Genomic DNA, 14,091 nt, shown 5'->3' with positions numbered 1-14,091 from the left:
GTAGGAGATAAACATAGCTTAGTATATGAGCTCATCACTGTCAACAGTGATTAGCATAGCCAGTGTTTATTGGACGTGTCAGATAACGCTCTATATTTGGAAGCAAGCTGGCCTCCTGTGGGCCAAGACACAAATTGGATTATAACGCCGTAGTTTAAATTCACCTGAGGAGAATTATAATGGACCGTTCAACATCCAGCTGTATCACCAGTCCAGTTACTGTTGACTGGTGACATATCCTCCTTTCCCCCAACATGATGACTTAGCATTTCTCTGGTTTTCAATGGAAGTCAAATCATGACAAAATGACATAGTCCAATCTTTTTGTAGCCACACTGGCTTGTTGACTTGGTGTGCGTCGGAAATGGCATCCTTTTCCATATATAGTGCGCTACTTCTGTCCAGAGCCCCTGGCCAAAGGCAGTGCACTATATATTAAATAGGGTGCCATTTTTAGACTTAATCCCAGCATACACTAGCTGGTACCTGGGAGGTGTCTGTGTGTGTCTGTGGTGTTTCACCCACTGCTTTCTGTCTAAGTGTTTGAGTTTAACCCCTTGCTGCTCTGGACAAGAAGGAGGATGGCAATATGAATGTGTTAATGGTAAACAACTCTTCCAGACATACGAGACACCGGGGCCAAACCGGTGATGGTGTACATCCACGGGGGATCCTACATGGAGGGGACCGGGAATATGATCGACGGGAGCATCCTGGCCAGCTACGGGAACGTCATCGTGATCACCCTCAACTACCGCGTCGGAGTACTAGGTAAGGGACACTCAATTTTTTAAAACTCTTTCTCTGCTGGAGCGTAGGGCAGGAACAAAGGCTCTCTACTTCTGACGTCTTTGGTCATCTTTTCCACCACAGCTCTGATGATGTTTTTTGAGCTCTTTTCTATACTCTAAGGATGTTTTTCTGTGACATCTATGTAGGCCACAGAGGAGGCTGGTGGGAGGAGCTATAGGAGGACGGGCTCATTGTAATGGCTGGAATGGAATTTTGGAACGGAGTCAAACACATCATACTTATGGAAACCACATGTTTGACTCTGTCCCATTTATTCCATTCCAGCCATTACAATGAGCCCGTCCTCCTATAGCTCATCCCACCAGCCTCCTCTGGTAGGCCAGATATGTATACTGTTGACATGCATACGTTAACATGTAAAGGTGTTTGCTTGATGCTGTTTACCTGATGTTGGATACCATGCTCTCTGCTGCTATACAAAGATGAGTAATTATTGGGTGCACTGTGAGTGTTTTTCTGTTGCTGGGTTAGAAATAAATGAAGAAATTATTGTAATGAGAGTGAAAAAAAGACTTGATGGGATGGGCGTGATACCAGAGAGGATTCAGAGAGAGGGGGATGAGTGTGTGAGAGAGGGAGAGGGAAGGGAGGAGAGGTATAAAGAAACAGAGAGAGAAAGAGAGCGAACTAAAGAGTTGGATTGGCTGAGCAATAGAGGAGGAACAAGACTGGTACAGAGAGTTTAAGAGAGAGGAGAGAGAAAGAGAGAGAGAGAGAGAGAGAGAGAGAGAAGCAGAGAGAGAGAGAGAGCGAGAAGCAGAGAGAGAGAGAGAAGCAGAGAGAGAGAGAAGCAGAAAGAGAGAGAGAGAAGCAGAGAGAGAGAGAAGAAGAGAGAGAGAGAGAGAGAAGCAGCGAGAGGAAGAGAGAAACAGAGAGAGAGAGAAGCAGAGAGAGAGAGAAGCAAAGAGAGAGAGAGAGAGAGAGAGAGAGAGAGCGAAGCAGAGAGAGAGAGAGAGAGAGAAGCAGCGAGAGGAAGAGAGAAACAGAGAGAGAGAGAAGCAGAGAGAGAGCGAGAGAGAGAGAAGCAGAGCTGGGGCTAAGGGGCTCAGCTGAATCTCCTCTTACAGACACAGACACAGCTCCATGGAAACCACTGCAGTCGCTGAGAGCAGCAATACAAAATGGAGTTTGTTAGCCAACACACTACCAGAGTTCTTTCTCTCTCCCTCTCTTACACAAGCTAGCACACATGCAGATGTATGCATGTATGCACACACACACACACATGCACACACACACTATCAAAGCCTCAAAGCTCTGTAGATATCCCTCTCTGTTTCTGTTTTCATTGGGATCCTCTGACACAGTGGAACATTCTTCGACCTCTTACAAATTGTTACTGCAAAATTATATTGGAGGTTTTGTATTGGTAGATAGATAATGCTGTTTTCAGGGAAGCATCATTGTTGTTGTTGTTGTTGTTGCCTTGTTGTTGTTGTTGCCTTGTTGTTTGTGCTCAGATGACTCCCTAGTGTTTCTTTGAATACAGAGCTGAGGATAAATAGATCGTTTTAGACGGTGGATATTGAGCTGAAGTGCATAGCTAAATCACAGAGGTACTACTATATTCATCTGGAGGCCTTGTGTTGGTAGAGGTGAGAGAGTTCTATTGATTCAGTCATCAGGACTGTGTTGCCTGAGGGTTCTCTGTTCTATTGATTCAGTCATCAGGACTGTGTTGTCTGAGTGTTCTCTGTTCCCCCACTCACCAATGGGCTCCCATGTTGATAAGACTAACAGCCATTCTGTAAAACAAGTAAAGGTAGCGATGCATGTTGTGTGATAATATCCGTTCTTGCTATTGGTCTGGTCTGACCACCTCTCTGTGGTCTCTGATTTTACACTTTTATAACAGAGACTCTCCTATAAACCACATAAAAACCAGAGCAGCAACTGAGAGAAATCAAACTCACTCTTATGGAGCAATTAACGATAAACTCGCTGTAGATTTAAATAAAAAATTAGAAGAGGAGTGCTTGGGAATGTATTAAACAGGGATATGTTTAATGTAAGATTAGATGTATTTAAACATAGGCCCTACATAATCTATATCTTAGAGGCGTAAGGTACAGTACAGAGCAGTAAGGTACAGTACAGGACAGTAAGGTACAGTACAGGGCAGTAAGGTACAGTACAGGACAGTAAGGTACAGTACAGAGCAGTAAGGTACAGGGCAGTAAGGTACAGTACAGAGCAGTAAGGTACAGTACAGAGCAGTAAGGTACAGTACAGGGCAGTAAGGTACAGTGCAGAGCAGTAAGGTACAGTACAGGGCAGTAAGGTACAGTACAGAGCAGTAAGGTACAGTACAGAGCAGTAAGGTACAGTACAGGGCAGTAAGGTACAGTACAGAGCAGTAAGGTACAGTGCAGAGCAGTAAGGTACAGTACAGGGCAGTAAGGTACAGTACAGAGCAGTAAGGTACAGGGCAGTAAGGTACAGTACAGAGCAGTAAGGTACAGTACAGGGCAGTAAGGTACAGTACAGAGCAGTAAGGTACAGTACAGAGCAGTAAGGTACAGTACAGGGCAGTAAGGTACAGTACAGGACAGTAAGGTACAGTACAGGACAGTAAGGTACAGTACAGAGCAGTAAGGTACAGTACAGAGCAGTAAGGTACAGTACAGGACAGTAAGGTACAGTACAGGACAGTAAGGTACAGTACAGAGCAGTAAGGTACAGTACAGGGCAGTAAGGTACAGTACAGAGCAGTAAGGTACAGTACAGGGCAGTAAGGTAAGGTACAGTACAGAGCAGTAAGGTACAGTACAGACCAGTAAGGTACAGTACAGAGCAGTAAGGTAGGGTACAGTACAGAGCAGTAAGGTACAGTACAGACCAGTAAGGTACAGTACAGAGCAGTAAGGTACAGTACAGGGCAGTAAGGTACAGTACATAGCAGTAAGGTACAGTACAGGGCAGTAAGGTACAGTACAGAGCAGTAATGTACAGTACAGAGCAGTAAGGTACAGTGCAGAGCAGTAATGTACAGTACAGAGCAGTAAGGTACAGTACAGGACAGTAAGGTACAGTGCAGAGCAGTAAGGTACAGTACAGGACAGTAAGGTACAGTACAGAGCAGTAAGGTACAGTACAGAGCAGTAAGGTACAGTACAGGACAGTAAGGTACAGTACAGGACAGTAAGGTACAGAACAGGGCAGTAAGGTACAGTACAGGGCAGTAAGGTACAGTACAGAGCAGTAAGGTACAGTACAGGGCAGTAAGGTACAGTACAGGGCAGTAAGGTACAGTACAGAGCAGTAAGGTACAGAACAGGGCAGTAAGGTACAGTAGAGAGCAGTACGGTATAGTACAGAGCAGTAAGGTACAGTACAGGGCAGTAAGGTACAGTACAGAGCAGTAAGGTACAGTAGAGGGCAGTAAGGTACAGTACAGAGCAGTAAGGTACAGAACAGGGCAGTAAGGTACAGTACAGAGCAGTAAGGTACAGTACAGGGCAGTAAGGTTGGGTACAGAGCAGTAAGGTACAGTACAGAGCAGTAAGGTACAGTACAGGGCAGTAAGGTACAGTACAGAGCAGTAAGGTACAGTACAGAGCAGTAAGGTACAGTACAGAGCAGTAAGGTCCAGTACAGGGCAGTAAGGTCCAGTACAGGATAGTAAGGTACAGTACAGAGCAGTAAGGTACAGTACAGAGCAGTAAGGTACAGTACAGGGCAGTAAGGTACAGTACAGAGCAGTAAGGTACAGAACAGGGCAGTAAGGTACAGTACAGAGCAGTAAGGTACAGTACAGAGCAGTAAGGTACAGTACAGGACAGTAAGGTACAGTACAGGACAGTAAGGTACAGTACAGGGCAGTAAGGTACAGTATAGAGCAGTAAGGTACAGTACAGGACAGTAAGGTACAGTACAGGACAGTAAGGTACAGTACAGGACAGTAAGGTACAGTACAGAGCAGTAAGGTGAGGAACAGGGCAGTAAGGTACAGTACAGGGCAGTAAGGTACAGTACAGAGCAGTAAGGTGAGGAACAGGGCAGTAAGGTACAGTACAGGGCAGTAAGGTACAGTACAGGACAGTAAGGTAATAATAATAATAATAATATGCCATTTAGCAGACGCTTTTATCCAAAGCGACTTACAGTCATGCGTGCATATTTTTTTTTAAATGTATGGTTGGTCCCAGGGATCGAACCCACTACCTTGGCGTTATAAGCGCCGTGCTCTAACAGCTGAGCTACGTAGGTACAGTACAGAGCAGTAAGGTACAGTACAGGGCAGTAAGGTACAGTACAGAGCAGTAAGGTACAGTACAGAGCAGTAAGGTACAGTACAGAGCAGTAAGGTACAGTACAGAGCAGTAAGGTACAGTACAGAGCAGTAAGGTACAGGGCAGTAAGGTACAGTATAGGGCAGTAAGGTACAGTACAGAGCAGTAAGGTACAGTACAGAGCAGTAAGGTACAGGGCAGTAAGGTACAGTACAGCACAGTAAGGTACAGTACAGGGCAGTAAGATACAGTACAGAGCAGTAAGGTACAGTACAGAGCAGTAAGGTACAGAACAGGGCAGTAAGGTTCAGTACAGAGCAGTAAGGTACAGTACAGAGCAGTAAGGTACAGTACAGGACAGTAAGGTTCAGTACAGAGCAGTAAGGTACAGTACAGTGCAGTAAGGTACAGTACAGGACAGTAAGGTACAGGGCAGTAAGGTCCAGTACATAGCAGTAAGGTACAGTACAGAGCAGAAAGGTACAGTACAGAGCAGTAAGGTACAGTACAGAGCAGTAAGGTACAGTACAGAGCAGTAAGGTACAGTACAGGGCAGTAAGGTACAGTACAGGACAGTAAGGTACAGTACAGGGCAGTAAGGTACAGTACAGAGCAGTAAGGTACAGTACAGAGCAGAAAGGTACAGTACAGGGCAGTAAGGTACAGTACAGGACAGTAAGGTACAGTACAGGGCAGTAAGGTACAGTACAGGACAGTAAGGTACAGTACAGGGCAGTAAGGTACAGTACAGAGCAGTAGGTACAGTACAGAGCAGTAAGGTACAGTACAGGGCAGTAAGGTACAGTACAGGACAGTAAGGTACAGTACAGGGCAGTAAGGTACAGTACAGGACAGTAAGGTACAGTACAGGGCAGTAAGGTACAGTACAGAGCAGTAAGGTACAGTACAGAGCAGTAAGGTACAGTACAGGACAGTAAGGTACAGTACAGGACAGTAAGGTACAGTATAGAGCAGTAAGGTACAGTACAGGGCAGTAAGGTACAGTACAGGACAGTAAGGTACAGTACAGGGCAGTAAGGTAATAATAATAATAATAATATGCCATTTAGCAGACGCTTTTATCCAAAGCGACTTACAGTCATGTGTGCATATATTTTTTTAAATGTATGGGTGGTCCCGGGGATCGAACACACTACCTTGGTGTTATAAGCGCCGTGCTCTAACAGCTGAGCTACGTAGGTACAGTACAGAGCAGTAAGGTACAGTACAGCACAGTAATGTACAGTACAGGGCAGTAAGATACAGTACAGGGCAGTAAGGTGCAGTTCAGGGCAGTAAGGTACAGTACAGAGCAGTAAGGTACAGAACAGGGCAGTAAGGTGCAGTACAGAGCATTAAGGTACAGTACAGAGCAGTAAGGTACAGTACAGGACAGTAAGGTACAGGGCAGTAAGGTCCAGTACATAGCAGTAAGGTACAGTACAGAGCAGTAAGGTACAGTACAGAGCAGTAAGGTACAGTACAGGGCAGTAAGGTACAGTACAGGGCAGTAAGGTACAGTACAGAGCAGTAAGGTACAGGGCAGTAAGGTACAGTACAGAGCAGTAAGGTACAGTACAGGACAGTAAGGTACAGTACAGAGCAGTAAGGTACAGTACAGAGCAGTAAGGTACAGTACAGAGCAGTAAGGTACAGTACAGGGCAGTAAGGTACAGTACAGGGCAGTAAGGTACAGTACAGAGCAGTAAGGTACAGTACAGGACAGAAGAGTAAGGTACAGGGCAGTAAGGTACAGTACAGGGCAGTAAGGTACAGTACAGGGCAGTAAGGTACAGTACAGAGCAGTAAGGTACAGTACAGGACAGAAGAGTAAGGTACAGGGCAGTAAGGTACAGTACAGAGCAGTAAGGTACAGTACAGGGCAGTAAGGTACAGTACAGAGCAGTAAGGTACAGTACAGGGCAGTAAGGTACAGTACAGAGCAGTAAGGTACAGTACAGGGCAGTAAGGTACAGTACAGAGCAGTAAGGTACAGTACAGGACAGTAAGGTACAGTACAGGGCAGTAAGGTACAGTACAGAGCAGTAAGGTACAGTACAGAGCAGTAAGGTACAGTACAGAGCAGTAAGGTACAAGTACAGAGGGCAGTAAGGTACAGTACAGGGCAGTAAGGTACAGTACAGGGCAGTAAGGTACAGGACAGAAGAGTAAGATACAGGGCAGTAAGGTACAGTACAGAGCAGTAATGTACAGTACAGGGCAGAGCAGTAAGGTACAGTACAGGGCAGTAAGATACATGGCAGTAAGGTACAGTACAGGACAGAAGAGTAAGGTACAGGGCAGTAAGGTACAGTACAGAGCAGTAATGTACAGTACAGTACAGAGCAGTAAGGTACAGTACAGGACAGTAAGATACAGTACAGGACAGTAAGGTACAGTACAGAGCAGTAAGGTTCAGTGCAGAGCAGTAAGGTACAGTACAGGGCAGTAAGGTACAGGACAGGGCAGTAAGGTACAGTACAGGGCAGTAAAGTACAGTACAGAGCAGTAAGGTACAGGGCAGTAAGGTACAGTACAGAGCAGTAAGGTACAGTACAGAGCAGTAAGGTACAGTACAGGACATTAAGGTACAGTAGAGAGCAGTAAGGTACACTACAGAGCAGTAAGGTACAGTACAGGACAGTAAGGTACAGTACAGAGCAGTAAGGTACAGTACAGAGCAGTAATGTACAGTACAGTACAGAGCAGTAAGGTACAGTACAGGGCAGTAAGATACATGGCAGTAGGTACAGTACAGGACAGAAGAGTAAGGTACAGGGCAGTAAGGTACAGTACAGAGCAGTAATGTACAGTACAGAGCAGTAAGGTACAGTACAGGGCAGTAAGATTCAGTACAGGGCAGTAAGGTACAGTACAGAGCAGTAAGGTACAGAACAGGGCAGTAAGGTACAGTACAGGACAGTAAGGTACAGTACAGGGCAGTAAGGTTCAGTACAGAGCAGTAAGGTACAGTACAGACCAGTAAGGTACAGAACAGGGCAGTAAGGTACAGTACAGGACAGTAAGGTACAGTACAGGGCAGTAAGGGGTACAGTACATAGCAGTAAGGTACAGTCAAGGCGGTGACCCGCTCCTGCAGGTTCATGCTCTACAACATTCGAGAGTACGACCCTGCCTTACACAGGAAGCGGCACAGGTCCTAATCCAGGCACTTGTCATCTCCCGTCTGGACTACTGCAACTCGCTGTTGGCTGGCCTCCTGCCTGTGCCATTAAACCCCTACAACTCATCCAGAATGCCGCAGCCCGTCTGGTGTTCAACCTTCCCAAGTTCTCTCACGTCACCCCCCTCCTCCGCACACTCCACTGGCTTCCAGTTGAAGCTCGCATCCGCTACAAGACCATGGTGCTTACCTATGGAGCAGTGAGGGGAACGGCACCTCTGTACCTTCGGGCTCTGATCAGTCCCTACACCCAAACGAGGGCATTGCGTTCATCCACCTCTGGCCTGCTGGCTCCCCTTCCTCTGCGGAAGCATAGTTCCCGTTCAGCCCAGTCAAAACTGTTCGCTGCTCTGGCACCCCAATGGTGGAACAAGCTCCCTCACGACGCCAGGACAGCGGAGTCACTCACCACCTTCCGGAGACATTTGAAACCCCACCTCTTTAAGGAATACCTGGGATAGGATAAAGTAATCCTTCTACCCCCCAAATTGTAAAGTGGTTATCCCACTGGCTATAGGAGTGAACGCACCAATTGGTGAGTCGCTCTGGATAAGAGCGTCTGCTAAATGACGTAAATGTGCCCCCTGAGCAAGGCACTTAACCCTAATTGCTCCTGTAAGTCGCTCTGGATAAGAGCGTCTGCTAAATGACTAAAATGTAAATGTAAATGTAAATGTACAGGGCAGTAAGGTACAGTACAGAGCAGTAAGGTACAGTACAGAGCAGTAAGGTACAGTACAGGGCAGTAAGGTACAGTACAGGGCAGTAAGGTACAGTACAGGACAGTAAGGTACAGTGCAGAGCAGTAAGGTACAGTACAGAGCAGTAAGGTACAGTACAGAGCAGTAAGGTACAGTACAGGACAGTAAGGTACAGTGCAGAGCAGTAAGGTACAGTACAGAGCAGTAAGGTACAGTACAGAGCAGTAAGGTACAGTACAGAGCAGTAAGGTACAGTACAGGGCAGTAAGGTACAGTACAGAGCAGTAAGGTAACGTACAGAGCAGTAAGGTACAGTACAGGACAGTAAGGTACAGTACAGAGCAGTAAGGTACAGTACAGAGCAGTAAGGTACAGTACAGGACAGTAAGGTACAGTACAGGACAGTAAGGTACAGGGCAGTAAGGTACAGTACAGGGCAGTAAGGTACAGTACAGGGCAGTAAGGTACAGTACAGAGCAGTAAGGTACAGGGCATTAAGGTACAGTACAGGACAGTAAGGTACAGTACAGGACAGTAAGGTACAGTACAGAGCAGTAAGGTACACGGCAGTAAGGTACAGTACAGGACAGTAAGGTTCAGTACAGGACAGTAAGGTTCAGTACAGAGCAGTAAGGTACAGTACAGGACAGTAAGGTACAGTACAGATCAGTAAGGTACAGTACAGAGCAGTAAGGTACAGTACAGAGCAGTAAGGTACAGGTACAGGGCAGTAAGGTACAGTACAGACCAGTAAGGTACAGTACAGAGCAGTAAGGTACAGTACAGAGCAGTAAGGTACAGTACAGGGCAGTAAGGTACAGTACAGGGCAGTAAGGTACAGTACAGGGCAGTAAGGTGCAGTACAGAGCAGTAAGGTACAGTACAGGACAGCAGAGTAAGGTACAGGGCAGTAAGGTACAGTACAGAGCAGTAAGGTACAGTACAGGGCAGTAAGGTACAGTACAGCGCAGTAAGGTACAGTACAGGGCAGTAAGGTAAAGTACAGAGCAGTAAGGTACAGTACAGGGCAGTAAGGTACAGTACAGAGCAGTAAGGTACAGTGCAGAGCAGTAAGGTACAGTACAGGGCAGTAAGGTACAGTACAGGGCAGTAAGGTACAGTACAGAGCAGTAAGGTACAGTACAGGGCAGTAAGGTACAGTACAGAGCAGTAATGTACAGTACAGGGCAGAGCAGTAAGGTACAGTACAGGGCAGTAAGATACATGGCAGTAAGGTACAGTACAGGACAGAAGAGTAAGGTACAGGGCAGTAAGGTACAGTACAGAGCAGTAATGTACAGTACAGTACAGAGCAGTAAGGTACAGTACAGGACAGTAAGATACAGTACAGGACAGTAAGGTACAGTACAGAGCAGTAAGGTTCAGTGCAGAGCAGTAAGGTACAGTACAGGGCAGTAAGGTACAGGACAGGGCAGTAAGGTACAGTACAGGGCAGTAAAGTACAGTACAGAGCAGTAAGGTACAGGGCAGTAAGGTACAGTACAGAGCAGTAAGGTACAGTACAGAGCAGTAAGGTACAGTACAGGACATTAAGGTACAGTAGAGAGCAGTAAGGTACACTACAGAGCAGTAAGGTACAGTACAGGACAGTAAGGTACAGTACAGAGCAGTAAGGTACAGTACAGAGCAGTAATGTACAGTACAGTACAGAGCAGTAAGGTACAGTACAGGGCAGTAAGATACATGGCAGTAAGGTACAGTACAGGACAGAAGAGTAAGGTACAGGGCAGTAAGGTACAGTACAGAGCAGTAATGTACAGTACAGAGCAGTAAGGTACAGTACAGGGCAGTAAGATTCAGTACAGGGCAGTAAGGTACAGTACAGAGCAGTAAGGTACAGAACAGGGCAGTAAGGTACAGTACAGGACAGTAAGGTACAGTACAGGGCAGTAAGGTTCAGTACAGAGCAGTAAGGTACAGTACAGACCAGTAAGGTACAGAACAGGGCAGTAAGGTACAGTACAGGACAGTAAGGTACAGTACAGGGCAGTAAGGTACAGTACATAGCAGTAAGGTACAGTCAAGGCGGTGACCCGCTCCTGCAGGTTCATGCTCTACAACATTCGGAGAGTACGACCCTGCCTTACACAGGAAGCGGCACAGGTCCTAATCCAGGCACTTGTCATCTCCCGTCTGGACTACTGCAACTCGCTGTTGGCTGGCCTCCCTGCCTGTGCCATTAAACCCCTACAACTCATCCAGAATGCCGCAGCCCGTCTGGTGTTCAACCTTCCCAAGTTCTCTCACGTCACCCCCCTCCTCCGCACACTCCACTGGCTTCCAGTTGAAGCTCGCATCCGCTACAAGACCATGGTGCTTACCTATGGAGCAGTGAGGGGAACGGCACCTCTGTACCTTCGGGCTCTGATCAGTCCCTACACCCAAACGAGGGCATTGCGTTCATCCACCTCTGGCCTGCTGGCTCCCTTCCTCTCGCGGAAGCATAGTTCCCGTTCAGCCCAGTCAAAACTGTTCGCTGCTCTGGCACCCCAATGGTGGAACAAGCTCCCTCACGACGCCAGGACAGCGGAGTCACTCACCACCTTCCGGAGACATTTGAAACCCCACCTCTTTAAGGAATACCTGGGATAGGATAAAGTAATCCTTCTACCCCCCAAATTGTAAAGTGGTTATCCCACTGGCTATAGGGTGAACGCACCAATTGGTGAGTCGCTCTGGATAAGAGCGTCTGCTAAATGACGTAAATGTGCCCCTGAGCAAGGCACTTAACCCTAATTGCTCCTGTAAGTCGCTCTGGATAAGAGCGTCTGCTAAATGACTAAAATGTAAATGTAAATGTAAATGTACAGGGCAGTAAGGTACAGTACAGAGCAGTAAGGTACAGTACAGAGCAGTAAGGTACAGTACAGGGCAGTAAGGTACAGTACAGGGCAGTAAGGTACAGTACAGGACAGTAAGGTACAGTGCAGAGCAGTAAGGTACAGTACAGAGCAGTAAGGTACAGTACAGAGCAGTAAGGTACAGTACAGGACAGTAAGGTACAGTGCAGAGCAGTAAGGTACAGTACAGAGCAGTAAGGTACAGTACAGAGCAGTAAGGTACAGTACAGAGCAGTAAGGTACAGTACAGGGCAGTAAGGTACAGTACAGAGCAGTAAGGTAACGTACAGAGCAGTAAGGTACAGTACAGGACAGTAAGGTACAGTACAGAGCAGTAAGGTACAGTACAGAGCAGTAAGGTACAGTACAGGACAGTAAGGTACAGTACAGGACAGTAAGGTACAGGGCAGTAAGGTACAGTACAGGGCAGTAAGGTACAGTACAGGGCAGTAAGGTACAGTACAGAGCAGTAAGGTACAGGGCATTAAGGTACAGTACAGGACAGTAAGGTACAGTACAGGACAGTAAGGTACAGTACAGAGCAGTAAGGTACACGGCAGTAAGGTACAGTACAGGACAGTAAGGTTCAGTACAGGACAGTAAGGTTCAGTACAGAGCAGTAAGGTACAGTACAGGACAGTAAGGTACAGTACAGATCAGTAAGGTACAGTACAGAGCAGTAAGGTACAGTACAGAGCAGTAAGGTACAGGTACAGGGCAGTAAGGTACAGTACAGACCAGTAAGGTACAGTACAGAGCAGTAAGGTACAGTACAGAGCAGTAAGGTACAGTACAGGGCAGTAAGGTACAGTACATGGCAGTAAGGTACAGTACAGGGCAGTAAGGTGCAGTACAGAGCAGTAAGGTACAGTACAGGACAGCAGAGTAAGGTACAGGGCAGTAAGGTACAGTACAGAGCAGTAAGGTACAGTACAGGGCAGTAAGGTACAGTACAGCGCAGTAAGGTACAGTACAGGGCAGTAAGGTAAAGTACAGAGCAGTAAGGTACAGTACAGGGCAGTAAGGTACAGTACAGAGCAGTAAGGTACAGTGCAGAGCAGTAGGTACAGATAACAGGGCAGTAAGGTACAGTACAGGGCAGTAAGGTACAGTACAGAGCAGTAAGGTACAGTACAGGGCAGTAAGGTACAGTACAGGGCAGTAAGGTACAGTACAGGGCAGTAAGGTACAGTACAGGGCAGTAAGGTACAGTACAGGGCAGAAGAGTAAGGTACAGGGCAGTAAGGTACAGTACAGAGCAGTAATGTACAGTACAGGGCAGAGCAGTAAGGTACAGTACAGGGCAGTAAGATACATGGCAGTAAGGTTCAGTACAGGACAGAAGAGTAAGGTACAGGGCAGTAAGGTACAGTACAGAGCAGTAATGTACAGTACAGAGCAGTAAGGTACAGTACAGGGCAGTAAGATTCAGTACAGGGCAGTAAGGTACAGTACAGAGCAGTAAGGTACAGAACAGGGCAGTAAGGTACAGTACAGGACAGTAAGGTACAGTACAGGGCAGTAAGGTACAGTACAGAGCAGTAAGGTACAGTACAGACCAGTAAGGTACAGAACAGGGCAGTAAGGTACAGTACAGGACAGTAAGGTACAGTACAGGGCAGTAAGGTACAGTACATAGCAGTAAGGTACAGTACAGGGCAGTAAGGTACAGTACAGAGCAGTAATGTACAGTACAGAGCAGTAAGGTACAGTGCAGAGCAGTAATGTACAGTACAGAGCAGTAAGGTACAGTACAGGACAGTAAGGTACAGTGCAGAGCAGTAAGGTACAGTACAGGACAGTAAGGTACAGTACAGAGCAGTAAGGTACAGTACAGAGCAGTAAGGTACAGTACAGAGCAGTAAGGTACAGTACAGGGCAGTAAGGTAGAGTACAGAGCAGTAAGGTACAGTATAGGACAGTAAGGTACAGTACAGGGCAGTAAGGTAGAGTACAGAGCAGTAAGGTACAGTACAGACCAGTAAGGTACAGAACAGGGCAGTAAGGTACAGTACAGGACAGTAAGGTACAGTACAGGGCAGTAAGGTACAGTACATAGCAGTAAGGTACAGTACAGGGCAGTAAGGTACAGTACAGAGCAGTAAGGTACAGTACAGAGCAGTAAGGTACAGTACAGACCAGTAAGGTACAGTACAGGGCAGTAAGGTACAGTACAGAGCAGTAAGGTACAGTAGAGGGCAGTAAGGTACAGTACAGAGCAGTAAGGTACAGAACAGGGCAGTAAGGTACAGTACAGAGCAGTAAGGTACAGTACAGAGCAGTAAGGTACAGAACAGGGC

At 46.7% G+C, this 14,091-nt stretch overlaps 1 protein-coding gene across 2 annotated transcripts in view; it reads left to right on the top strand.

The window, feature by feature from the left end:
* Positions 1-14,091, top strand: part of LOC121531188 (neuroligin-3) — a 383,312-nt gene that overhangs the window by 144,777 nt on the left and 224,444 nt on the right. For both annotated transcript variants that reach the window (XM_041836459.1, XM_041836455.1), the window contains one exon: positions 622-771. In XM_041836459.1, the coding sequence (XP_041692393.1) occupies positions 622-771 (150 nt within the window). The remainder of the gene's footprint in view (positions 1-621; positions 772-14,091) is intronic.

The sequence above is a fragment of the Coregonus clupeaformis genome, unplaced genomic scaffold (assembly GCF_020615455.1).
Source record: "Coregonus clupeaformis isolate EN_2021a unplaced genomic scaffold, ASM2061545v1 scaf0024, whole genome shotgun sequence".
NCBI lineage: Eukaryota > Metazoa > Chordata > Actinopteri > Salmoniformes > Salmonidae > Coregonus > Coregonus clupeaformis.
Note: the sequence above shows the minus strand (reverse complement) of the source record. Positions and strands in the feature narration are given on the sequence as shown.